Here is a 26,205-nt window from a genome sequence, read left to right on the forward strand (position 1 = left end):
TGATGAAACAGACTTATATCCCTTATAAATGCACATTTCTGAAAACATATTTAATAACCAAAATGCATTTAAAATGTTCAAGTATCTGTCCGTAGCTGTACAGGACCTTATTCACATTCAGACACAGTGCTTTCTGCTGACATCTCTGGCCGAGATGCTGCTGCTCAGGACAGTTCCTGTCCCGGCCAGAGATGTCAGCAGAGAGCACTGTGTCTGAATGTAAATAAAACACCACCTGCAGGATATATAGTAGCTTATAAGTATCGGAAGACTTGAGATTTTTTAAATAGAAGTAAATTACAAATCTGTATAACTTTCTAACACCAGTTGAATTGAAAGAAAAAATTTTTGCTGGACAACAGTCATTACACTAGGAAAGACATGGAGCAAGAAGTAAAGAAAAAATGTATACATGTTAAATTCTAACATCCGTGTATAAGAAAATATCAAGTTCAGCATCAAGGCAGGTGAGATTAACCCTTTAAGGACCGTGCTAACTTTCGTTTTTTTTTCGCGTTTTCGTTTTTTCCTCCATGTGCTTAAAAGGTCATAGCACTTGCATTTTACACCTACAGACCCACATGAGCCCTTATTTTTTGCGTCACTAATTGTACTTCGCAATGACAGGCTGAATTTTTCCATAAAATATGCTGCGAAACCAGAAAAAAATTATATGCGCAGTGAAATTGAAAAAAAAAACTCAATTATTTTTCTTTGGGGGGGCTTCATTTTTACGCCGTGTGTCCTATGGAAAAAATTAGTTGTTATATATGTTGCTCAAGTCATTACGATTAAAACGATATGTAACATGTATAACTTTTCTTGTATCTGATGGCCTGTAAAAAATTAAAACCATTGTTAACAAATATACGTTCCTTAAAATCGTTCTATTCCCAGGCTTATAACGCTTTTATCCTTTGGTCTATGGGGCTGTGTCAGGTGTCATTTTTTGCGCCATGATGTGTTCTTTCTATCGGTACCTTGATTGCGCATATGCGACTTTTTGATCACTTTATATTACATTTTTTCTGGATTTGATGCGACCAAAAATGCGCAATTTTGCACTTTGAGATTTTTTTGCGCTTACACTGTTTACCGTGCGAGATCAGGAATGTGATTAATTAATAGTTCGGGCGATTACGCACGCGGTGATAAAAAACATGTTTATTTATTTATTTATTTTTATTTGTAAAATGTGAAAAGGGGGGTGATTCAGACTTTTATTAGGGGAGGGGATTTTTTACTAATAAAAACACTTTTTTTAACTTTCCCTTACAGTAATATGAAGCCCCCTGGGGGACTTCTATATACACAGAACTGATCTCCCATTGAGATCGATCCTGTGTATATAATAGAGCAATGATCCATCAGATCGGTGCTCTATTATAATGGTCTGCTGCAGACCATCTGAACAGATTGCCGAGCCGGGATCAGCGTCATTCCGACGCTGAGCCCCGACCGGCTCATTAGAACGGATCTCCCCTCCGCGATCGCATCGCGGGGGGGAGATCCCCCACTGGACACCAGGGAGAGGGGGCACAGCTGCTATTCAAATGCAGCTGTCAGCTTTCACAGCGGCATTTGAATAGTTAATTAGCCGGCTGCGGCGATCGGCCTCGCCGGCTAATACAAGCGGTCCCTGGCTGCACTTAGCAACCGGGGACCGCGCGCTGCAGAGAGGGCTCACGCCGAGAGCCCTCTCTGTTTACTCTTAACGGCCGCATGACGGGTACACCCGTCATGCGTCGTTAAGAGGTTAAATGACTTTATTTTTCTTTACTACTAAATGTGCGCACACTGCGGCATAGATGGCAACGTGTTTCTGGCTGTGTAAGGAAGGAGAAACAGTTTGGCAGTGAAAGTGACTGTACCACCAGGCCCAGGCAGAAGCACTGGAGGCGGCTGACCCACCCTTAGTGGGAGGAAACCCCAGCCCCTCCATGACGTGATTTCATTAGAATCAATGGAACCCTATCATAGAGGGGCGGGGGTTTCTTCCCACTGGGGGTGGGTCAGCCGCCTCCAGTGCTTCTGCCGGGACCTGGTGGTACAGTCACTTGAAGCTCGGTGGAAGCGGTAAGCCAACTTTTCTTCCTTTCATTATGTGCTAAATTCTAACATGTCTGATCCCTTTGTTCTTAAAGTGTCACTGTTAAAAAAAAACTTATGATATGCCATAGGGACATGTCAAAAGTTTTGATTGGTCCATGTCTGAGTGTTCAGACCCGTACCGATCGAGAGAACAAGCGGGGAGAGAATGTGCTGCTGCACGTCTACTCTGAGTTAGAAAAAAAGAGTTGGGCTGCATAAAGCTCTGTTATAAGCTCAACTCTTTTTTCTAACTTAGGGTGGGTTCACACTAAGGAATTCTCACGGATAAACTCCGCGGAATTCCGTCGGCTGTCTGCGCGCCTTTCTGCCAGCTCCATAGACACCATTCTATGGGCTGGCGTATTCCGCTATCTGCCAAAAGAAGTAACATGTCACTTCTTTCGGTGGATAGCGGAATACGCCGGCCTATAGAATGGTGTCTATGGAGCCGGCGGAAAGGCGCGCAGACAGCCGACGGAATTCCGCTGAGTTTATCCGCGAGAATTCCGTAGTGTGAACCCACCCTTAAAGTGGAGAGTGGACGCGCTGCAGTGTGCCCCTTCCTTACTCATTCTCCCGATCAGTACGGGTCTGAACACCTAGACCTGGAGCAATGAACACTTTTGACATGTCTCTGTGACATATCAAGAGTTTTTTTTTAAAGCCAGTGACACTTTAAAGGGGAACTCCAGGTAGAGGGTAAAAAAATGAAACTTCTGCAGAAGCATATAGCATTATTTACATATCCATCCCAGTTTTGAAACTACTAAAAATCCATTTGTTTTGGGGGGTTTTGTTCTGTATTTCGTGCTTAAGCAGTTCCCAGATTGCAGTACTGGTTCCAGAATGCAATGCTTTCCCTCAGCTGTTCATCACAGTCTACAGTCCTTGCAGCACCTGCTTCTGGCTGGTCAGAGATGATGAATCACCCAGGGGATTGGGGGATCCAGCCAAGCCTCCTGTGACATCACGGCCTGCCCCCTGTCTGCATCATCAGCCTGTGCTCAGCAAACACACACAATGTGAGACAGAGGCATGTAATATTTGTCTCCTAAGGTGGGAGAGCAGTGGGAGCAGGAGACAATGTGAATTGGCACAGAGGCCAGTTTTCTTTACTTCCTGGATTTCTATCAGCTACCAGTGTGGCAGAACCGTACAGATATGGTAATACATTATATAATTTTTTTTTCTTATGTGGAGTTCCCCTTTAAGGAAGATTAGCCGCCATAAGAGGTGTCTGACAGCAGTATATTCCCTTCTGCTAACTGAAGACATGCACACTTGCATAAAGCGGATGTGTATGGGAAACTTGGAAAAGTTAACTGCTGGCTGTGACAGCTATCTAAGTTGTATGTCCAGCCATCCAGAGAGAAAGTTGGGGCACATTTTAGAAATCTGCATTGTGCAGTTCATCTTATTAATCCAGGAAATGAGTGGAGAATTGGGCATCACTATTGCCATTGTGCATAGGGTGAGTCCTTACACCGACTGACTGGAAAGTGTCCTGCGTTTAGACACACAACCCTCTGATCCACATTACTTTCTTTCCGGAACTCTGCATATACTGTTTGTTCCTCACGGAAGACTAATGTGCGCGGACATTCCAACCGTTACTAGTTGTAGGAGCTTACAGGAATAGCTAGAGGTCAATGTACTTCAACCTTTGTTGTCTCGTATGCGGCAGCCATTTTGGGAAAGACATTTCGCTCTGTTTTAACTAACAAAGAGGTCGTTGGAAAGATGGCCGTCTACCGTAGTGTAGCCTGCTGAACTAGCGACACATCATACATAGGTTGTTATACAAAGCACACGATTACCATACTGTCCGCCCCTATTGTCTTCCCCCTGTTGATGTTTTGCAGCCTAGTGACCGGGTAGCAGCCATATAGAGCAACAACGTTCTCCTGACTGGTGTGAGAGGGATGGGAGAAGAAGCCTCTGATATCAGCCTGGATTCAATGGCTAGCACTACCGCCAGTGATGTCCTCATCCGCTCTACCAGCCTCCATATGACCTCCTCCCAGAAGAAGATGGACAGCAGACCCTCCACTTCTAATGGCAGACTGGTGGCAGGTGGCAGCAGTCCCCTGCACACAGCTGAGGTTGCAGGTGGCCACCATTATACTGGGGCTGCCAGACAGGTGACAGCCATTGATGACAGTGATGGGAGGAAGGTGCACATCTCACTAAAGAGGCTGAAAGAGGTGCCAGCTCCTGTCCTGCCAGACTTTGCCTTTAAGAAGCGAGACCCTTCGTATGTGCCCCCGGCTCTGCCTGTAAATAAGTATCCTGAAGTCTCCCTCACCCTAGTGGATGGTAAGTTGGCACTGCCACCTGTATATCTGCCTGGTTATGGGAGCATTAGGATGTGTATGTGTCATTCAGGGCTCAAGGAAAGCTGGGTAACAGCCCAGTGCTAGCCACGTTATGGTCGGCTGTGTCAGTGGCTATGCAGCTTTTCCTGAATCGTGTTGCGTAGATATTACCAGATACAATTCGTTTCTAACACAACAACTGGAGACACTTTTCTTAGAGGGACACATTGTGCCGTCCCGCTATCATTCCTCCTGGAAATCTATGAATTAATGAATAACTGGGACTGACCATTCTACCTGTTAAAGGGGCATATTCTTGCACAGTGTAGGGGCAGCAGCACCACCACTGACAGATGCCATGGCCTTTCCTGAGTTGCATTCACACATACAGAATTTGCAGCAAAGTTGATGCTGCAGATTTTATTCCGTGTTCATTTAGATACGTTGATATCTGCAGCGGATTCTGTATGTGTGAATGCACCCTAAAGAAATCTTTTGACTTGTTGAAATCTCAGTCTTTTCTTTATGAGCTGTTCCCTGTTTATAGTGTGTTCCTGGCTTTGGCTTGAAAAATCTGTCAGATATCTGTGTGTAAAAGGACCCTTAGTGCGTTCTGTGAACATAACCAAGATGGCCTGTAAATTAAAGGGGTTATCAAGTGCTACAAAAACATGGCCACTTTCTTTAAGGGTACAAACACACACCGTATACGCAGCGTATTTACTGCTGCGATACGCAGCAGATACGCAGCAGATTAGATCTAAATAACTGAACACAGCATCAAGTCTGCTGCAGGTCTGCTGCGTATACGGTGTGTGTGTTTGTACCCTTATAGTGCGTTTACACAGACAGATTTATCTGACAGATTTTGAAAGCCAAAGCCAGGAATGGATTTGAAAAGAGGATAAATCCCAGTCTTTCCTTTATGACCTGATCCCTGTTTATAGTCTGTTCCTGGTTTTGGCTTCAAAGATCTGTCAGACAAATCTGTCTGTGTAAACGCACCATTAGAGGCAACATGACTCTTGTCTCCAGTTCAGGTGTGGTTTGCAATTAAGCTCCATTCACTTCAATGAAACTAATGGTGCGTTTACACAGAAAGATTATCTGACAGATTATCTGCCAAAGATTTAAAGCCAAAACCAGGAACAGAATATAAACAGAGATCAGGTCATAAAGGAAAGCCTGAGATTTCTCCTCTTTTCACATCCATTCCTGGCTTTGGCTTCAAATCTTTGGCAGATAATCTGTCAGATAATCTTTCTGTGTAAACGCAGCAAAACCCAGCCCAAGCTGGAGACAAGAGTTGTGTTGTCTCTGGAAGAAAGTGGCCATGTTTTTGTAGCGCTCGATAACCCCTTTAATGGCACCATATCGTGTTGCGTGTACAGGGAAAAAGGAGAAAAGAGCCCAGCTGCAGGCTTTTCCAAGCTTGTTCTAACAATTGTTTAGGGTAAAAAATCTGACATGTTACAAGGGTTTTATTTATTTGTTTTTTGTTGTTGTTTTTATTTTAATTGGTATTCTGGATACATATTTTTGTTAAATGTTTCTAGGGCCAAGCTGGGGAGAAAATTTTACTCTTGCTGCTTTAGTGAGGGACAAAGACAACCCGTTAGGCCCCCCTCTTGTATACAGTTGACTTGGCTCACTTGACTTGGCTCACTCCCACCTGTTATACATTCTTGGCGTGTTCTGTGGAAATACGATAAATATGTGGACATGGGACAGATCATACATTTTTGCTGTCTGTATATAATTTGAGAAGCCACTCTTTACTGCATTGAGTGACGTCACGCACAAAGCATTGGTTTATGCTGTAGGCGTTAGATGTAGGATCTACTGTAGTGACAGGATCTAAGTCATAATAGTCTGAAGGAAAGGCAGAAAAGGAGGGGAAAAAACCTTCAAATATGGTAAAGCTGTAAGAAAGGTTTGTGAGAGAAGTATTTTTTGAATAAAAAAACTGAACACAGGTGGGGAAAAATTCAGAAGCAAGATGAGAAAATATTACTTTACTGAAAGAGTAGTAGATACTTGGAACAAACTTCCTGCAGATGTGGTTGGTAAATCTACAATAACTGAATGTAAACCTGCCTGGGATAAACTTATATCTATCCTAAGACAATATTCTATATTTCTGAGTATTATTCATGGCCTTTAAATTTTTTTTTAAATAGAAACACAGTGACACCTAGTGTCTAAATTGTGAATTTATTGTATATTATGCCGCTCATATGTACACTCAGTGCAAATGATCGGTCCAAGTTAGAAGGAAGGTAACAATTTTTCTGGGGGCAGTTTTTTCTTTGGTATGTATAAGTCTTTATTGCCGATACACTTCACTGTAATGATAACAGGAAGGAAAGATGAACTAATATGAATAAATGCAATCTTCCACATTGAAATTGCAGCACCTAGAAGGAAAACCTGTAGAGTTATGGAAATGATGGAATTATTAGACGTGTTAATGATATGTCTCAGATACACTCAATAGAAGACAAGTCTGGAGATGCTTCAGGCTATGGTAGCATGTTTAGGCTTTTTAGGCTGCTTACAGTAGCACAAGTAACATGAGGCCCGGTGTTGTCATGTTGATAACTGACTCCTGCGACACTTTGGAGAGATGGCCATACCAATGGTTCCATAACCAGCAATGTAACACCGAACTCTTATTAAACCTGGAATGAAGATTAGAAGGACCCAGCTACTGTACATTTTTCCCAGCATACGCCATAATCATGGGGTTGCCCTTGTGGTCCCCAAACAAATCTCTGGCTATCATTGCATATTGCATCGGAGACAAAAGTGGAATTTATCTAGTTGAGGGGATAGACTTCCATGCCTCTGTTGCTGTCCTGATTTATACTATAATCTCTAAAAAAAAAAAAAAAAAGTGTGGATGTCCCATGTTTTTGAGACCTAAACGGCCCCCTTGCATTGGGGGGTCTTTGTCACGTGACGCAGGGCCTGTAAATGTGCTAATTGCAGCTTGTTCTTGTGATTGGTCGGGGGCTGAACATTCAGACCCTGGCCGATATAAACATTTGATATGTCTCTATGACATATCGAAACGTTTTAGTTTTTTTTCTGTAATAGGTACTCTTTATGGCTTTGACTTCTTGACGTTGCACCTTCAATGTGATGGGAATATGTTATGTTACATAATCCTTATCTTATAGATGCAAGAAGTGGTTCCATCCTGCAGAAAGCAGATTCGCCATCGCAAAAGGTAAGAAAGAGCCTTTTTATTATCGTGTAGGATGTATAAATGTGTAGATTGTATATAGCTGACTGTATAACAGCATGAAGGTCTGAATAATTTTCCCAGTTAGCAGTCTCTTGCTTTAGTCTTCAGCTCCTGGTCACACACTTCATGTAGCTGATGGCAAAACTCTTCTTTGGCAGGAAACACAAACAAAACTCCAATACACATGTACGTTTAAGCAAATGGTACATCGCTCATCCGTGCATTATAATCAATGGAGCTGTGTCACAGATGGGAGAGCGTCACATTGGGTTCTGGCGGGTCCACCTACAGTGCTTCATGCCCGGCTGGTGCTCAGTTATGTCTATTCATGTAAAAAAACAAAAAAAGTCATGTGCCTAGTAATACATTCGCTTTAACTCGACTGGGTATGCATATATTCTCATCTGAGTGGAGTAACTTGCACACCAAAGGCCTGATTTAGCAATCCCTGTGCGGAGGAGCAGTGGAGCAGTTGTCCATATCAACCAATCAGATTTAAGTTTTCATTTTGTAGAGGTCTTTTTAAAAATGAAAGCTGGGATCTGGTTTTACGGGTTACATCCCTGTATCTGCCTGTCATTTAGGAGAAGGAAAATTGTCATTGCCCATTACATTTCCTGCCATTGACAGCCAGCCACTGTCGCCTTTATCTGCAGTAGTGTCATCAATTAAAAAAAAAAAAAACTGAACTGGAAACGTATTGTTTAAGCGACAAATCCAGGTTCTGTTTGGGGCTCAGTGACAGTCAGGTTTGAGTACAGAGCACTTGTGGTGAGCGCTTCAGTCCTGTCTTTGCTGTGGAACAACACTGCCCCCTGCTGATGTGATGATCTGGGGAGATGATTTCCCTCAACATCATTTGGCTGGGGAGAGTCAGGAGGCACATCAGATGGGCGTTGGGTCTGGATGACTTTGCTTTTGTTTGTAAAATTTTAGACCTTGGCATCAGCTTATAAAATGGCAGCTTACTCATTCGTATTGTGATACCTGATATATCCCCGACGTGTGTGACTGTGCAGATGTAGATGTCTATCACTGACTTTGGACAAGTCTATTACATCCTCTCCGTTTAACTAATAGCACAACATAGGCTTACCGAATCTATGTTGCATAGAAGAAAACAGCATAACATATTATTCCCAGAATTATTCTTGTTCTTATTCTTTCTTCATAAGGTTCTTGTGACAAAGCACTTTAAGGACGACGCAGAAGAGAAAACTGTCATCAAGAAACCACTAGATGGCAGCATACAGAAAAGTAAGTCTTATCCTTATTGAGTGGATCCCTATCACACTCATATTTATAAGAGACAAATCATTGTCACCTTTTCCAGCAATTATTTTTATTGTCATTTCGTCACATGTATTTAACTATTACATTGGCATGCTTTGTTTTTAGTGTGATATAAATTCATTATATTGTTCTGTCTATACATTGCAGGTAAGGACGTTCAGATTTCACAGTTTACTACAGGCCAAAAAGAGACTTTTTTGGCAGCATTAAATAAAAGGTGGGTTCCTCTAATGAAGTATACATTTATAGAGCACACTGGTCTTGGGGCCTACTTTTAGTATATGTTCTTTTCCACATAGTCACTGTATGGGTAAACTGCAAAAAGACCCCCCCCCCCCTCCCATACAGCAGTGATTCTTGTACAGTGTGTTGTTTACTATTGGAGTCTAAACCAGTTGTCCTGATCTCTGTAGAGCACAGAGTGGTCCAGTGACCAAACAAGTTCCTGTTCAGCTGCTTGAAGATGTTTCTGGGAAAGGTAAAAAGAATGGGATCAGCGCTGAGAATAATCAGCAGACCAATGAGATCCAGATGGCTTCCATTGCTGCTGCCACGGCTGCTGCCATCGCTGCTGCTGCTCCTGTGCTGAAGGTGAGCGATATTTCATCACATGTCTCTATGCATGGATCTGCTGTTGGCTGAATTCTCATATATTGGATTAGAGAAATTTTCATAATTTGCCTAAGTGTGAAATGTTAGAATTTCCACCTTAGAACTAGACAGATAAGCAGATAATCTAATACTGTGAATAGAGGCCGGCAAGGGAATTCTCAGCAACCTCTGTAATAATCTGGACAGTGTCACCTATGGGAGCGACACAACAAGACAGAACATATGTGATGAAGTAATAGCTGTTCTCTTATCACAGCTTGTCACTTTCCTCGCCCATGTACTGATGTAAGGGTTGAGGTCATTTGTCATCTTTATTCCCCTAGGTTCAGGGTAATCTGGAGGCCCAAGTGAACTCCGTGTCCCAGCTGCTTAACAAACTCCAGGAGGCTGACAGGCAGCTGCAACTTCTCACAGAACAACACAGCAAGATCCAGAGCCAGCCACTGGAAAGATTGTATCAGGGGAGAGTCGGCGAGCTGGAGAGGCAGCTGACCCTGCTGACAGAGCAGAGGCTTCAGCATCTGGAAAAGCTCCAGCAGCAGCAACTGGAAATGCAGGTATATACTGAGAGATGGGGCTGTGTGCAATTCATGGGGTCCTACAGCTTTCTTTGCAAAACTAGAAAGACAGCCAATTACAGCCAAGGGCATCTCTGGCCATTCCATAGAGAATTAAAGGGGTACTCCGGCACTGATTAAAAAAAAAAAAAAAAAAAAGTCAATCAATGAAACATGGTTTTTACATTTACCATCCCTCCTGAGTCTGTCTCAATTGGAATTTCCCGCTGCTTGCATGTCCCTGAAGCTCCAGGTTGTGGCTTCATTTTTTCTTTACTTCCTGGGTTTTCCCATGATGGACTTTGTCTCCTGTGATGTCTGACTCTGTAAAACTATTAGATGACTTACAGCTTGCTCAGCCAATCAAAGCTGAGCAACCTGCGTCATCTGACAAAGGGAGGCTGGCTTAACAGGGCTTAGCCCCGCCTCCCTCTTGATGATGTAATTGTCACAAAATGGCTGCCACAGAAAAGTCTGTGGTCAACAGTCATTAGGTAAGAATGAGTTTACTTCACTTCCTGGTGGGGGATTGAGGGGGAAAAGATAGGGAAGAGGGGCAGATAGGTGATTGAAGCTTATTACAAAGTTATATAACTTTGTAATGTGTTTCAATTACTGGGAGAAAGCTTTTCGCTGGAGTACCGCTAAACGAAATTTCAGCCAAGCATGCTCGCCGCCGCTCCATTCATTGAGGTCAGTTGGGTCTCTGTTCTTGAGTTCCTATCAAGAGCATAGAGCATATCTTGTTTCTGTAGGAAAAGCGCTTCAAATGAGAAGTCCGGAGAAAATTTTTACTTAATTTAATAAGTATTGTATTGCCCCCCAAAAGTTATACAAATCCCCAATATACATTTATTACAGGAAATGCTTATAAAGTTCTTTTTTCCCTGCACTTACTACTACATCAAGGCTTCACTTCCTGGATAACATGGTGATGTCACGACCTGACTCCCAGAGCTGTGCGGGCTGTGGCTGCTGGAGGGGATGATGGCAGAGGGATGCTCAGTGTCCCTCCAGTGCCCTGTGTCCCCCTGCCATCATCTTCTCCAGCAGCCACAGCCCGCACAGCTCTGGCACAGCTATTTTTCAGCTTATAAGACAAGATTGTCAGGGGTTCGCCTTATATGCCGAAAACTGCAGCTAAATTAAAAAAAAAAACAACAATTAACTCACCTGGGGCTCGTTCCCGTCCTCCGCGGACCTCCTCTCCCATTCCCGATGCAGGCAGTGGGATGCACACTGACTGCGCCGGGGATCCCCAAAGCTCTCCCGAGCGGCTCATCGGAGAAGCTCGGAAACGCTTGGATTCCGGGAGGGCTTAGGGTACTTTCTAAAAATTTTGCCAATCTGTCAGATATCTGTTGGTGTAATAGGGCCTTAAGTCTCCCTCATCCGGGGTACGATGTTTACATATTCACTCATATCTTCCTACTAATGCATAGAGTAGGCTATTCAGGACTGTGGTGTTTTGTCCTGCTATGTGGCTCACCTGTAGATGCCAGCCAAGACCACCCAGACCAGTAATCTAAGACTGAGTGTTCTGCCTATGGCTAATCTGTAAGCTACGGACAAAAACTATTGTTGACTTATGAGAATTTGAGTGTTATTGTGTAAAGTACTGCTGCTAAGTCTTATCACAGTGTGGAAGATTGGCGACTCAGCCAGTGCTTGTTTTCCTTGGCACATACACCAACTTCCAGACACAATTTTACTAATTGCGAACTCCCCCCAAATTCCTTTGTTGTCATGCATTGGCTCAGACATTGCATTCCCATTCACAGAGTTTGTCAGATGATTTGGCCGCACTCCATGACTGGGGTCTTTGTGTAACATAATTCATGGATAGGGTTTATTCGCTACAGACATTGATCATTCATTCTTGTTCACTTCCTTTCTTTCTCCTGCTGCATGGTTGAGGTAAAAGACAATATTGAACAAACCTGATCCAAGATGGTAGATTGTTCACACAGTGCAGGTTTTTTTTGTATGTGATATATCTAAAACAGAAGAAAAGCTTGTGCGTCTGCTTCTTTTTGGACCCAGTCCTCAACTGAACTTATTTTGACTTATTTTGAATAAAAGTAATGCAGTAGTTGCACCAAAAGCAAACTGTGTTTATTAAAGGGGTTGTTCAGCTTTTTAATATCTTGCTGCTGTTATGTAGTAAACAATAAAGAGTCAATGCTTACCTGTCTACGCTCCCTCTGTGTCCCCCGCTGACTTCAGTGTTTCCACTTCCGAGACAAACTTGTCTGGGGAGTGACAGCCCACTCAGTCGCTGATTGAGATGGGACAGCGCCGGGACCAGTGATTGGCTGAGCGGGCTGTTGCTCTGGAGACAAGTTTGTCCCTGAAAGTGAAGGCCCTGCAGTCAGTGGGGACTCAAGCGATGCTGTAGAAGGACACTGGAGAGGTAAGTATAGTCCATTTATTGTTTTCTGCATAACAGCAGCAAGATATAAAAAGTTGTCTAATGCTAGACAACCACTTTTAAGCCTTAGTTTTTATGATTTGAGGTATACAGAGGGAGGGGCAAATGTGTAATTCTTAAAGGGTTTATCTGGCGCTAGCTCATTTTTTACATGTTGCTGCCATATAACAAAACATAACAAACATGTTATGTGTTTCCGCGCTCCCCTGGTGTCCTGTTGCGGTGTCACCGCTGTTACTGCTAAGACAAGCTAGTCAGCCAATTACTGGCCTAGGAGCTGTGCCATATCGGTCAGTGATTGGCTAAGGGGGCTCTCGCTTCGGGGACTAGCTCATCTCGCAAGTAAGGGCAGCTACAGACAGCAGGGACACCGGCAACAGGACACAGGGGAGTGCGGAGAAGTTGGCATAACAAGTTTGTTAGGTTTTCTTATATGTCAGCAACATGTTAAAATAACCCCTTTAAGCCCATTTACACTGATTAATCGTCGCCATCTCATTTTCATAATAAATTGTGCGGTATACACAGGGCAATGTACTGCAGGCAATGTGCTTTTACACGGGCCAGTTGTAGTTTGTATATGGTATTGCTGCTCACTTACATTGAAATGAATGGAGCAGAATTGTAAAACCATGCAAAGTATGGAAACAGATATGGTGCTGTTTGTGAAAAATATTTAGCTATGTTTTATTAAATAAGGTAAAAATTTTAAATTGCAAGAGACAGACAACCTCTCCTGCTCTGGACAGTTCCTGCCACGGACAGAGGTGGCAGTAGAGAGTGCAGTGTTAGAAGTAGCAGATGAAAAGCATATTTATTATTTAGACGTAACCAGTCGCTTCCGTTCTATTCAATATGTGCATTGCCATCCAATTTCCCATTGACTTCAATGGAGCACATTATTATATTGAAAATATTGCTATATCTTTACTTCAAAATGACAGCCATATTTTTATTTTATGTGTGTCCGGTGTGTGCCCAGAAAATAATTTTTAGGCGATTGTTGTAAATTCCACAGGTTACCATTCCAAGGAGCTTACGCATTTCTTTAAAACCTTTATTATTATTTCTCAGTCACAGTTTATGAACTCTGCGGTCAAGGTTAGTGCAAGTCATCGTGAGACTGTGGCTCCAGTTTGCTCTCATATTCCAGTCAGCGTTCCTTTGCCTCAGACTACTGCACCTCCAAAGAATAACGAGAAAGGTTTGATATTCCTTTTTTTTTATTCTGATTGCACCAGATGGGGCTTTTAACATATACTGTGGTCAGAATAGATGTCTTTAGAAAATTCTTTGTAAGTCAGCCATACAGTTATGTGACGATTCTTAATCATCTATTCAGAATTCATCATCCACCTCTGCCCTTGCGGTGATATCTTTTAAATGCAGACAGGGAGCTTTTGCAATCCCATTACAGTCTTTTCTTTTTTTTTTTTTTTTTTTGCATTACTCATTATTAAACATACATTTAGTAAACAGAAGCGGAGATTTTTTTAGGCTATGTTCACTTTACATTTTCTCTGCACATTCTAGTGATACCTTGTCATTCTATCAAATGCAATGGTCCCATTTGTCTATGTGTCAGTATACATTGGCAACCCTTTTGTTTGACAGATTGCCAATCACGTTTTTCTTAAAATGAGATCTGAATGATTTTGGACCTTGGGATATTCTGTTTTATATACAGAACTTGTTTTAACACTACTTTCTAGGTTGCTTTAATTCATTAGTTGCTATTTCGAGATGAGCGAACCTCGAGCCCTAAGGCTATGTGGAAAACATGGATATAGTTATTGGCTGTATTCATGTTTTCCAGACAACCTTAGGGCTTTATCCAACTTCAGCAACCCCCACTAATCAAATGTGTGTGAGCTGTTCTCTCTGCCCCCCCCCCCCCCCCCACCTTCCTTCTGAGACTGCTCATGTAAACGCATGTAATTAGCATCCCTGGCCGGCTGTATCTGCACTCTGTAATGCCGAAAGGGTTATTCACTTTGAGGTCGTCAGCAGTCTCAGAAGGGAGGGGGAAGGAGGGGGAGACAGAAAGCTCACTAACAGTTTTAAGTGTCTTCAGAAAGCAGCAGCTCAGAACTGGGGAAAGGGAACTGGATAGTTAACAACATGTATGGAAGGAATTGTTAGGTCTCCTGGAGGGGGAATGATTCAACATATATTTTACCTGAGTGTGGTAATGTTGAGTTAAAAATGTGGGGTGAAAGGTGTTTTATAGTGTTCAGCCTTTAAATCTAAAAGTATGTCCACGCTACGGAATCCCGGAGGATTACCCAGCTTGCGGCTGCTCACGGCCGCGCGCATCTCCGCTGCTCCTATAGGCTTCATTCTATGGTTTGGCAGATCCGCCGTCTGCCAGAAGAATGAACCCACTCACTCTTCGGGCGGACAGTGGAATCTGCCAAACCATAGAATGAAGCCTATAGGAGCAGCGGAGATGCAAGCGGCTGCGAACTGCGGAATCGGCAGCAGGTAATCCTCCGGGATTCCATAAAGTGGACATACCCTAAATCAGTAAGGTAGGTGATGTTTTCTGCCCTGGCTACACTCTCAGCTCGTACATTTATTATTTATTGAGTAGATATAGGTTCAGTTTCTAGAATTCGTTCAAAACTGTACACACAAAAAAAAAAAATCACACAAAACGTTTCTTTGGGGTTCTGTAATAAAGTTTTTGTTATGATGTTTTCCCACTAGTTACTGCTGCAGCCATGCAAGAAATGAAGCATAACACAGGAAAATCTCCATTAGAAACCCCAGCTCCTCGCAGATATGCTCCAGTACCAATACCTATGGGTGTACAAGTTCCATCAAAATCATTGATAGAAAAAGAAAATATGGAGGAACCCAAACCAACAACCTCTGGTGAGGCAGTAGGGCAAGAAGAAAACTCAAATACATAAATGATGATTGCTTCTAACCAGAAGCCTTCTGTATTATCACCTTGCAATGTTCATGTTGTCCTTGCTGCTTACCATTATTTATGGCGCAGCCACAGAGTGGCGCTGCTTCCGTACCTCCCAAGTTATGGAAATAGCTGTTTATGCAAGGCGTAGTCATTTCTGTGGGGGAAAAAACTGTCTTTTTTCAGAATTCCCTCTAGGTTCTAAGTAATGTTCATAGACCCTAAATGCATATATAGAAATGGGTTGGTCTTTGGGTAGTATCTTTGGATTCACTGTTTCTTAAAAAATGTAATGTAGTAATTACTTGTCACCCTTACATCTCACATGAGTATCATGTTTTTATGTTGCAGATAATGTTAATTTTTTACGTGAGATCCTAGGACATGACTATACTCCAGTACCAAGATCAACGTATAAAATCCACACGCCTTTAAACCTGACGACCGACAGTCAGCCCTTCAGAGACAGGTAATGAAAGCTTCATGACTCACTGAGTTTGTTATCATTCAGATAATGATGTCCTCTCCTGACATCCCACCCAAACAGATGACTAAAGGGGCTCTAGCAGTAAGCAGCAGCTAACCCTGATATTGCAGCTCATTCCATTGAAGTGAATGGACTACAATACTAGGTGCACTCTCCCTCATGATGATAACCCCTTTAAAAAATGAGGCCCCCCCTCTAGGCATAATGAGTTGATTATGATGGTTCTGTTTTTTTTAACCCATTACAACCAGCCTTTTGTCTAGAGGTTTATGTAGTAATACAATTGGACTAATCCTAGAGCAGGAGGTATTGTTATGTATCCCTTCTCCACTGTGGCTCATAGAGGTGGGTGTCTTTAGTGAATATTGTCACATTTACAGGCTACTTATGACATTTAAAGGTTTATTCTTATCTTATGAAGTGATGTCATATACAGGTAACTTGGATACGCCATCTTTTTTTCCATTGGTGAATATCTGCTTCTCTCGGACTCCCACTGATCCTAAGAAACAAGGGACTGTAGTGATAGTATTGCTCTATAACCCTCTTCCATAACATGGAACCACAACAAAGAGACTAAAAGGCCTTTTACATGACAGATTATCGTCATGGAGTGTTGCTACAGACACTGCTTCGGCCAATAATCAGCCCATGTAAAAGTGTTCGCGATCAGCCAAAGAGCAGGAAACCGCGTGATCCTCAGCTGATTGCATTTTTTCTGCTACACTGAAATATATCACTATACAGCAAACATCTTCCTGTGCACAGCAATATATTTAAATGGCAGCACAAACTATGCAGGTATCATTTGTGATTAATTGTGCCTTCTGAAGTCACTGCAAACAAGCGCCGTTCTCGCTGATCAGCTATTGTTTGCTTTCATAGACTGCCCAATATCAGTCTGTCTAAAAGAAGACCCTACGGCTGTGACTCCCAGGTTACTAGCCTTAGGGCCCTATTACACGGAGCTATAATCGGCTGAATAAGGCCAATTATCGCTCTATGTAGTAGAGAGAGTGAAATGATCATCGGCTGATCGTTTCTTTAGTTCCTGTGTGTAATAGCGATGCACGATCTTTGGGCCGTGTAATAGGCCCCATAAATGAGCAACCATTTAGCAGATTAGCGTTCGTTTACATTATTGATCAGGGTGTCGTTGGACCTTTTAGTGTGGTTATTGTTAGCAGCTGCTGATGTGGACATAGTGTGGTACAGAAGGATGTAGCTAAGTGTATTCTTTCAATGAGAGGTCATGTAGAGAATCAGGGCAAATGGCATGGTAAGCAGAGAACAGAAAGAATGGTAAAAGGGCAAGCCAGGTCAAACAAAGGAGAAGTGGGGAAAGCAAAGTGCTGAATAAGTGGAGATGGCAAGCCTGAGGGAGCAGACATGCTGAGAGTAGAGTCAAGTATGCTGCTAATTTTATGATGGAAATATTGATTTTAAGGTAGAACTATCTCTTTGGAAGGATGTCTGTTCCCGACTAAGTTCTTTAAGAAGTATGAACTTATTTGGAGCATTGTTCAGCTGTGGATTAGCATACACATGACACATGTAATAATGACATGACAGTGTAAGAATTATTCCTTGTAAATAGTGACACCCACCTAATTGTACGTTGTCATTATCCTCAATGCATACACAGATTTCTTCAATACCGAATAAATGCATGGAATCACATCCACCCCAAGTCCTCATTCAGCAGCATTGTGCACCATATCATCCGCAGCTTAGGAGCTTGTCGCCGCTCCAGCTTCCTCTTATAAATTTGACTTAACTATACTTATCCCATTAAGGGAAAAAAAAGAGCTTGAAAAAGTTTGAGCTGTAACATCTGCCGGTTCTGTCTCCATGACGACCAGCATTGTTATCGATTCTGCTCGAGTGCGCTAATTAGAGAAGCGAGCAGCTGGCCCTGCTCCAAGCTCGCCGCTACAGGAGAAGCACTGTACTGCGCTGTTGGCACGTCTTGAAGGTTGTCTGGGCTGCTTAATGTTTATAGTGTCTGAGTAGATTGACTTGTGTCGGATTCCAGCTGGAACGTCTCCAATATTCCGGGTAGAGGAGATTGATTTAATGAGATAACCACAGCATAGAAATGATCCTGCACTGCGCGTGACATAATAGCGGTAGCACTGTTAGACCAGGTGCATTATTATACTGTCGGGGAATCACAGCTATGCGTTTTATGTATTCTTCACCTTCTTCTAACATTACTATTTGTCTGATATATATATAATGAGGCAAATGTAACCTGCCGTCTGGTACGAAGTTGGCATGTCACCCAGCACACACACGAGCCAAGTTTTGCTAGACAGTAGCTACATGGCGAAGAGGATGAAGTTTTAATCAAGCCAGAGTCTCTTCTGATCATGTCTGTTTGATTCCAGCCACGTCCAGAGTAAGGAAGCCCGTGGTGCTCAGACGTCCTCCCTTACATCTAGTACTGCAGTGCAGAAGGCCAATGATGTATTGCAGGATTTAAATGTGTTAAAGCAAGAAATGCAAAGTATGATGAAGGTGAGAATCTACAGGCGTAGTGTCATCGGTGCCTATGTGTTCTTGTTTGCGATGTTTGTGTCTATATATTATTTACATGTAGTCACTTAGGGTTGTCTTATAATGATAATTCAAGCTGACATGATATGAAAGTAGTTGTTTCCACCAGCAACCACTTGCAGAAAACTGGTGCATATTGTCTAGGAGGGCTAGTCTGTCTCGACCAAGAAGACTTTGTTTAAACAATTTATTGTGCTCTTAAAGGGGAAGACCAGCGAAAATTTTTATTAAAGTATTGTATTGCCCCCCAAAGTTATACAAATCACCAATATACAATTATTATGGGAAATGCACATAAAGTGCTTTTTTTCCTGCACTTACTACTGCATCAAGGCTTCACTTCCTGGATAACATGGTGATGTCACTTCCAGAATAAAATGGTGATGTCACGACCCGACTTCCAGAGCTGTGCAGGCTGTGGCTGCTGGAGAGGAGGATGGCAGAGGGATGCTCAGTGTCCCTCCAGTGCCCTGTGTCCCTCAGGGTCCCCCTGCCATCATCCTCTCCAGCAGCCACAGCCCGCACAGCTCTGGGAGTCGGGTCGTGACATCACTATTTTATCCGGGAAGTGAAGCCTTGATGCAGTAGTAAGTGCAGGGAAAAAACACTTTACAAGCATTTCCCGTTATAAGTGTAAATTGGTGATTTGTAAAACTTTGGGGGGGGGGGGGGGAGGGGGCAATACAATACTTTCAATACTTTAAAATTTCTGCCAGACTTCTCCTTTAAGTGCAACAAATGGCTAGTAAACACAGTAATATATTTGAAAAAAAAACATTCATATATATATATATATATATATATATATATATATATATATGTATGTATATATATATATATATATATATATATATATATATCACCACCTCTTTAAAGGGAACCAATAAGTATATGGTTCCCAGAATGAGAGTATAGGTCTGCCGTGCAGCTTGCAGAGCATACTAGCTTCCACAGTAGCTTTGCAGAGGAAAAAAAGATGTTTCATTACGGCGCACGAGGGGCGGCAACTAGTTATCTGGGCGGGGAGCTTCCAGTGACTAGTGATGGCTCTCTGCCTTTCAGCCTGCAGTGCGGGGATGATTGACAGGCAGAGAGACCTATTAGTGGCCTTTTTGCCTGTCAATCATCACCACACTGTGCACTGACAGGCAGAGAGCCGTGACTAGTCACTGGCAGCTCCCTGCCCAGATGACTAGTTGCTTCCCCTCGCACGGCTTACTAAAACAACTTTTTCCCCGATGTACAGCTACTGTTGCAGCTGCGGCTGGTATGCTATGCGAGCTGCACAGTAGATCTATACTCTAGTGCTGGGAACCATATCAGCACAAGATGCCCCCTTGACTGCATGTCATATGTTTGATGGCGTTTTGCATGTTGTATAGCTTGCACCTTCTGTGTTCCCTGTCCTATGGCTCTCCAGGCTGTCAGAGCATGCTTGGCGTTACAAAGTTGAAGCAGCTGGAGAGCCACAGGTTAAGGAAAACCACACTCTCTTGAATGGCCTGCAATAATGATTTATTGTACATATCGTAAACTTAGAGCACATTTAGTGCTTAGTTATATGATATTTATTGCTGTAAAACTTATGTGGCTCTACGCTGGAGCTCCAAGGCTAAAGCAGACAGGTGAAATGTAATATGTCTTGTGTCATAATGGGATGCCAGCCAACAATGCCATTCTGTACTTTCTATGGCAGGCTGAGCATTATGACTGCCGAGAGCCCCATATAAAAGCTGTGCTGTATAGCTGTGGCTTCTTGATCTCTTTAGGTTTTAATGAACTTTTTTTTTTATTTCACTACAATAAAATCAATGTATCAGTAAGTTGTGTTTGGTATTAGTTGTACTATTGTAACTTAAATGCTCTTTTATAGCGTTACTGTCATTATTAGTAACTTTTGACAGGTTAAGAGTTACTGGTCGCATTGGGTCTTACTTCTAAGACCTGATGCAATGCTAAAATGCAGCTGGGGGTGTGTAGGGCGTGTCTCCCTCTAACTGTCAATCAAATTCAATTCTTTTACTTCCTTTATATTTTATAAAGTGAAACAGTTGAATGTTCTGCCAGCCAGGAGGAGCACTGCTGTGCACTCCGCCAGCTGTATCGGGATTGTAGTATCAGGAGTGAGACCCGGTGTGATCAGTGACTGGAGCTGGAGCAGCCCTCATCAATAATTACCAAAACTAATGGTGCGTTACACAGAGAGATTTATCTGACAGATTTTTTAAGGCAAAGCCAGGAATGGATTTGAGAACAAGAGAAATCTCAGTCTTTCCCTTATGACCTGTTCTCTGTTTATAGTCTGTTCCTGGCTTTGGCTTCAAAAATCTGTCAGATAAATCTCTCTGTGTAAACGCACCATAAGGGCTGTATTACACAGCCCAATTTAGTAATGTAAACGAGAGTCAATCGGCTAGCTCAGTGTTCGTTTACTGAGCCTATTTACGATAATTGTGCAGTAAGGGCTGTATATGTATATTGTTAGAGATGTCCGTGCAGCCCTTGCTTTAAAAGACTCAAATAGTAAAATATATTCATTGCCTTTCCCAGCTCCCCGTTGCCTTCCTCGCTTCTGTCTCCGTCCACCGGTGGAACTGCACATCTCTGAAGCGACAGGACGCTCAGCCAATCACTGGCCACGGTGGTCCTGTCTCGGCCAGTGATTGGCTGAGCATTTCCACCGGCAGTTGCAGACAGAAGCGAGGAAGGCACCGGGAGTGTGGAGAGGTATGTATATACTTTATTATTTTCTTTACCGGTTCAACAGCCGGTGCGTGGTGCGCGGCCAATAGCTGATGATTATGTAAAGAAAATAATAATCAGTTGGCGGCTGATGATTTTTGGTCAGGACCAAAAGAGACAATGAGATGATTGTTGTCATCGTCTGATCATTGTCTTTATTACAGCCTGATTCGGCAGATTATCGCTCTGTGTAATAGAGCCCTAAGGGCAGAAGTGATCAGTATCTGCACAAAGCTTGTGAAACCGTAGAAAGAACTTAAACTATTTATCCCACTACCTTATTGGAGCTCAGCTTTACAGTTGGGGATATAGTCACAGGCTTGCTGACTGTTTCCAATGACGGCTATTAGTTTCACAGTAGTAATAACTTGCACTGTAGTTATTAAATCCCGATACTGTATTCATCGTTGTTGCATCATTTTAAAAGTGTATATTCTTTTTTTTTTTATTTGTTTTAGGATGCAAAGCAGTGGAGATCTGAAGAGCCTGATCTGAAGGTGTGTGTGCTCACCGTGGTTTTATGTTAACCCCCTGCCCGGAGTACCCCTTTATTTTTAGGGTATGGCCGGGAAAGGGGTGGAAATAGAGGCTGCCGGTCACTTATCTCCCTGGTTCCAACTCCGCTACGACCGCTGAATGGCTGAGCTGCCTTGAGACATTCCGTCTCAAGCCGCAGCTCAGACCAGGATGCGGCGGCTGGACGGTGGAGCGGAGCAGCACGATCCAGGACCCGGCGCTGGAACCGGCAAGTAAGTGACCGTCTGCCTCTATTTTCACCCCTTCCCCAGCCGTACCCTAAAAATAACCCCCGCCTGGAGTACCCCTTTAACCTCTTTTATGCAGTAACAAGTTGAAGAACTTAGTTTAATAGGGGATTAATGTTGGGATTTTCCCAAAATCCGATTAACCGAGTTTTGTCTTTAGCCCAGTGAAAAGCCGACATTACTCTCAACTTCTCTGCCTAAATCTCCTGTGCTCTGGAGAAGAACGGCGAATCCCCCAAAGTCAATGACTGAAGATGCGGAGCGCATCTTAAGAGAAGTACAGAATAAAAGGAAAGTACTTGAAGACAATTTAGAAGCTATTGCCCGAGCCAACGATGGGGCCCGCAAATATGCCCTTGTCAATGCCCTGGCTACAGACAGGTAACGTTCCTGTTGGTAATTTACTGATAATTGGTTATTTAGCTTTGAGGTTACGTTGGTAATAATAAGCCTGAGCAGAAGAACATGGAGACTGTGAGGGGCCTTTTGGAGCCACCACCACTTCTAAGATAGACTGGTCTCAGGAGTGACAGCCCGCCAGCTAATCACTGTCCACAACGCTGTCCTGTCTCACTCAGTGATTGGCTGAGCAGGCGGTCACTCCCAAGGCAAGTTTGTTTTGGAAGTTGCAGTGGCTTCTGTTGCCAAACCCGAACATTTTGACAGATCCTCTCAAAAATAACGACGAACTAATGCTTGAATGAATGAGTCATTTTCATGCCATGTTAAAATTTTCTTCCTTTTACCTTGGATTTCTCATTTTTGTTGTCCTCCTCCTCAGTAGTGACGCAGAGAAAATTAGAATTCAAAAGACAGTAGATGCTTGGATTACAGAAATCACCTCGGAAATTCAGGTTAGTCACATTTTGGAAATTTTTATATTTTTTTATATAGATCACAAAGGGCCTGATCCACCTGCTTTTCTTTTTATATATACTTTTATAATACCCGTTATTGTTCACTGAATATGTCTAGTGACATACTTAAAATTGTAAAATAAAAAGCAGGGCTGTGGAGTCGGTAAGCCGCAGCTCCGACTCCAACTCCGAATTTGCTCAAGACCGACTCCAACTCCTGAATTTTATCAGGACCGACTCCCGACTCAGACTCCTGCTTCTTCATAAATGGCGGGTCATATACCAGGGGAGTTATTTATCACACTGGCTCAGCAGCTTCTCCCTAATGTCCTACATGATTTCTGAGGGAATAAGGAAACATATAAAGCAGATTCTCCTGTGTGTGCAGTGGATGCAGCCAGTCTCCAGCCTCCATGTCCTGAACAACTCAGAACTGGACTAGATGGAGCAGGGGGTCTTTTCCTGCTGACAGTCTTCTATGTTTCTAACTAAATATTCACCATACAAAAAGAAACACTGCTAACAATGCCAGATCCCTGTGATATAGAGGTCGGCCATAGTGATATACAGGGGTCACACATAGTGATATAGAGGTCACACAGTGATATAGAAGGTCACTGTGGGGGCACCTAATAGCACGCACACACACACAGTCTGCTGCAGCCATATCATACACCCACACAGCCTGCTGCAGCCATAGCATACACACACACAGCCTGCTGCAGCCTTAGCACACACACAGCTTGCTGCAGCCTTAGCACACACACAGCTTGCTGCAGCCATAGCGCACACCACACACACACACACACACACGTGACACACAGCCTGCTGCGGCCATAGCACACATACACACAGCCTGCTGCAGCCATAGTGTGCACACACAAACACACAGAGCTTGCTGCAGTCATAGCACACACGCAGCCTACTGCAGCCATAGCACGCACACACATAACACACAGCTGCAGCCATTGAACACTGAAGAAAAACACACAATATTATCCCAGAGAGAAAACACAACACTGAGGACAGAGGTTACTGCTATACTACTTTTGTGTTCTCCTCCTCCTCCTCCTCCTCCTCCTGTATATTACACAGGATATCTTCATATTACACTGCTGCTCATATACAGTCATCCAGCATCCAGGAAGGGAACAGCACAGATCTCCCCCACACAATGGACTCTTCCAGCTCAGAAACAAACTGCCAAATAGTGACTGACAACTTTTCCCTGACCACCCTTATCTAATAGGGCCAGTGTCCTATTACTGATATATTCCCTGACCAGCCTTATGTAATAGGGCCAGTGTCGTATTAGAATGTGGCTCATAATATATATTCATGAGCAAAACTTGTAAAATTCATATCAAAATTCAATTGTACTCTTTCTTATGGATCTGTATTTGACTCTGCAATTGCTTTGTTATATTGCTGTTAATTTTCATATATGTAAAAAACTGAATAAATACTACAATTAAAAAAAAAACAATTCTACATTTTTTAAAGATTTTTTTTTAAAGCTGGAGTCTGAGTCGGTACATTTTTTTCCGACTCCAACTCCGACTCCAGCCAAAGCTAGCTTCGACTCCGACTCCACGACTCCGACTCCACAGCCCTGATAAAAAGTACTAAAACAACCTGTTTATTCTTTCATTTTGCCATCTTCCTTCTATTTCTTTCATTCCCAACTTCAACTTCACCGTTATTGGCTTACCAGTGAGACCATTCAGAAAGTGATTGGACAGTGTCTGACTGTAGACCCCACCCCAAGTTGGTAACACCCACTTGTCAATTTATTAATTTACTTCTAGGAGGAATAACAGCAATGCAGTGATCTATGACAAAATGCATCAGCATTGCTATTTTATGGGGCATACAGGTATTTACATATGACAAGTCATCTTTAGGAAGATACCCATGGTCAATAGTCATTACAAAGTTATTTAATACACAAACCATGATGTTTACTAAGCAGCTTAGACTGGTGTCGCTACTACTACTACTTAATTCCTTTGCCAACATAGGAAGATAGATGATGTTTTAAGTTGGGGTGTCACTCACCAAAATTTATTTATCTTCCCTCTCCTTAGGATTGGGGTTTACTAGTGGGTATCTGACCACCGGGGCCCTCACGATTCAGAGAATGAGGGCACATTCACTCTGCGCATCCATTGAGGTTGGTGCTCCATTCATTCTCAATGGGGCTGCCAAAAGCTTCCGATTTCAGCGCTGAGCACTCCATTCATTGCTAGGCGATTGCGTCCCTGTTCTTAGGATTGTGCTAGGACCCCCAGTGAATAGCCTGTTATCTCCTATTATATGGAAAGGGCATAACTAGCTTAAAGTGATATTGTCACCCCCTTTCCATATCAGGAGTTCTGAGCACCATTCTTAAGCCTATATTGTGGACATGTCATATCTTAGCCTATAAAGGATTTCTTTGTGGTCTCTCCCCTCAAAAATGCAGTGCCGAAAGGACAGGGCTTAATGACAGTGGAACCCCATATCTCTGCCCACGTTGGCACTGTAGGCCCCACCCCCTCTGTGACATCATCAGCTAGGCCATTGGAATGGGCTGACCTAGAGGGTGCGGGCCTAGGCTTCTAGGTCTGCCCAATGGCTGAGGAGGGGGCGGGGCCTATACAGTGATGACGCCATGGAGGGGGGGCCTACAACACCGATGTGGGCAGAGTTATGGGGTTCCAGTGCTATTAAGCCCTGCCCGTACTGCACTGTCCACCAACAATAGCATGCATTTTTGAAAGAAGAGACAACAAATAAATCCTTTATACCCTTTGGCCCCGTTTACACTGAGCAAGAGCTCTCCGCCGTGGAATCCCGCCATGCTCAGTGTCTTGCTTTGAGTGAATGAAAAGGCGCACACCGTCTGCTTCCTCCCCTCTCCATTCAAAGAAGTGACGTGTGACTTCTTTGAGCGGAGAGCGGTGGCAGCGGAGGAGCACGCGCCCTCTCATTCACTCAAAGCAGGAATTCTGCTTGTATTCCACTTGCATTCTGCTCCTATTCTGCCAGAGCTGAATAGGCGAGGAATTTCAAGCAGAAAACTTTCCTCTACAATTCCTCGAGAATTCCTCAGTATGAACCTACCCTTAAGGCCCTATTCCACGGAACGATTATCGTCCGTATTCGGCCGCTACAGACGATAATCGTCCCGTGGAATAGAGTGCAACGATCAGCCGACATCATTCATGTCGGCTGATCATTGCAGTCGCTTGTTTTTCAACATGTCGAAAAACAAGTGACTGATACAGCAACGATCTGCTGCCGTGGCTCCGTTGAATAGGAGCGTCGGCAGCAGACGCTGCTGTATCC

The 26,205-nt window shown here is 43.3% G+C and overlaps 1 protein-coding gene across 4 annotated transcripts in view; it reads left to right on the forward strand.

The window, feature by feature from the left end:
* Window positions 1-3,913: 3,913 nt before the first annotated feature.
* Window positions 3,914-26,205, forward strand: part of KIAA0586 (KIAA0586 ortholog) — a 127,428-nt gene continuing 105,136 nt past the window's right edge. For 3 of the 4 annotated variants that reach the window (XR_011359456.1, XM_069949280.1, XM_069949282.1), the window contains exons 1-13: window positions 3,914-4,407; window positions 7,589-7,638; window positions 8,832-8,913; window positions 9,097-9,166; window positions 9,363-9,540; window positions 9,885-10,118; window positions 13,624-13,753; window positions 15,259-15,426; window positions 15,818-15,935; window positions 18,344-18,473; window positions 21,713-21,751; window positions 22,179-22,399; window positions 22,800-22,872. Coding sequence is in view for 3 of the 4 variants with exons in the window: in XM_069949280.1 (XP_069805381.1) it covers window positions 4,014-4,407; window positions 7,589-7,638; window positions 8,832-8,913; window positions 9,097-9,166; window positions 9,363-9,540; window positions 9,885-10,118; window positions 13,624-13,753; window positions 15,259-15,426; window positions 15,818-15,935; window positions 18,344-18,473; window positions 21,713-21,751; window positions 22,179-22,399; window positions 22,800-22,872 (1,887 nt within the window). In the remaining variant the exon portion in view is untranslated. The remainder of the gene's footprint in view (window positions 4,408-7,588; window positions 7,639-8,831; window positions 8,914-9,096; window positions 9,167-9,362; window positions 9,541-9,884; window positions 10,119-13,623; window positions 13,754-15,258; window positions 15,427-15,817; window positions 15,936-18,343; window positions 18,474-21,712; window positions 21,752-22,178; window positions 22,400-22,799; window positions 22,873-26,205) is intronic. The other variant, XM_069949281.1, reaches the window with a different exon arrangement.

This window comes from Dendropsophus ebraccatus, chromosome 13 (assembly GCF_027789765.1).
Source record: "Dendropsophus ebraccatus isolate aDenEbr1 chromosome 13, aDenEbr1.pat, whole genome shotgun sequence".
Taxonomy (NCBI): domain Eukaryota; kingdom Metazoa; phylum Chordata; class Amphibia; order Anura; family Hylidae; genus Dendropsophus; species Dendropsophus ebraccatus.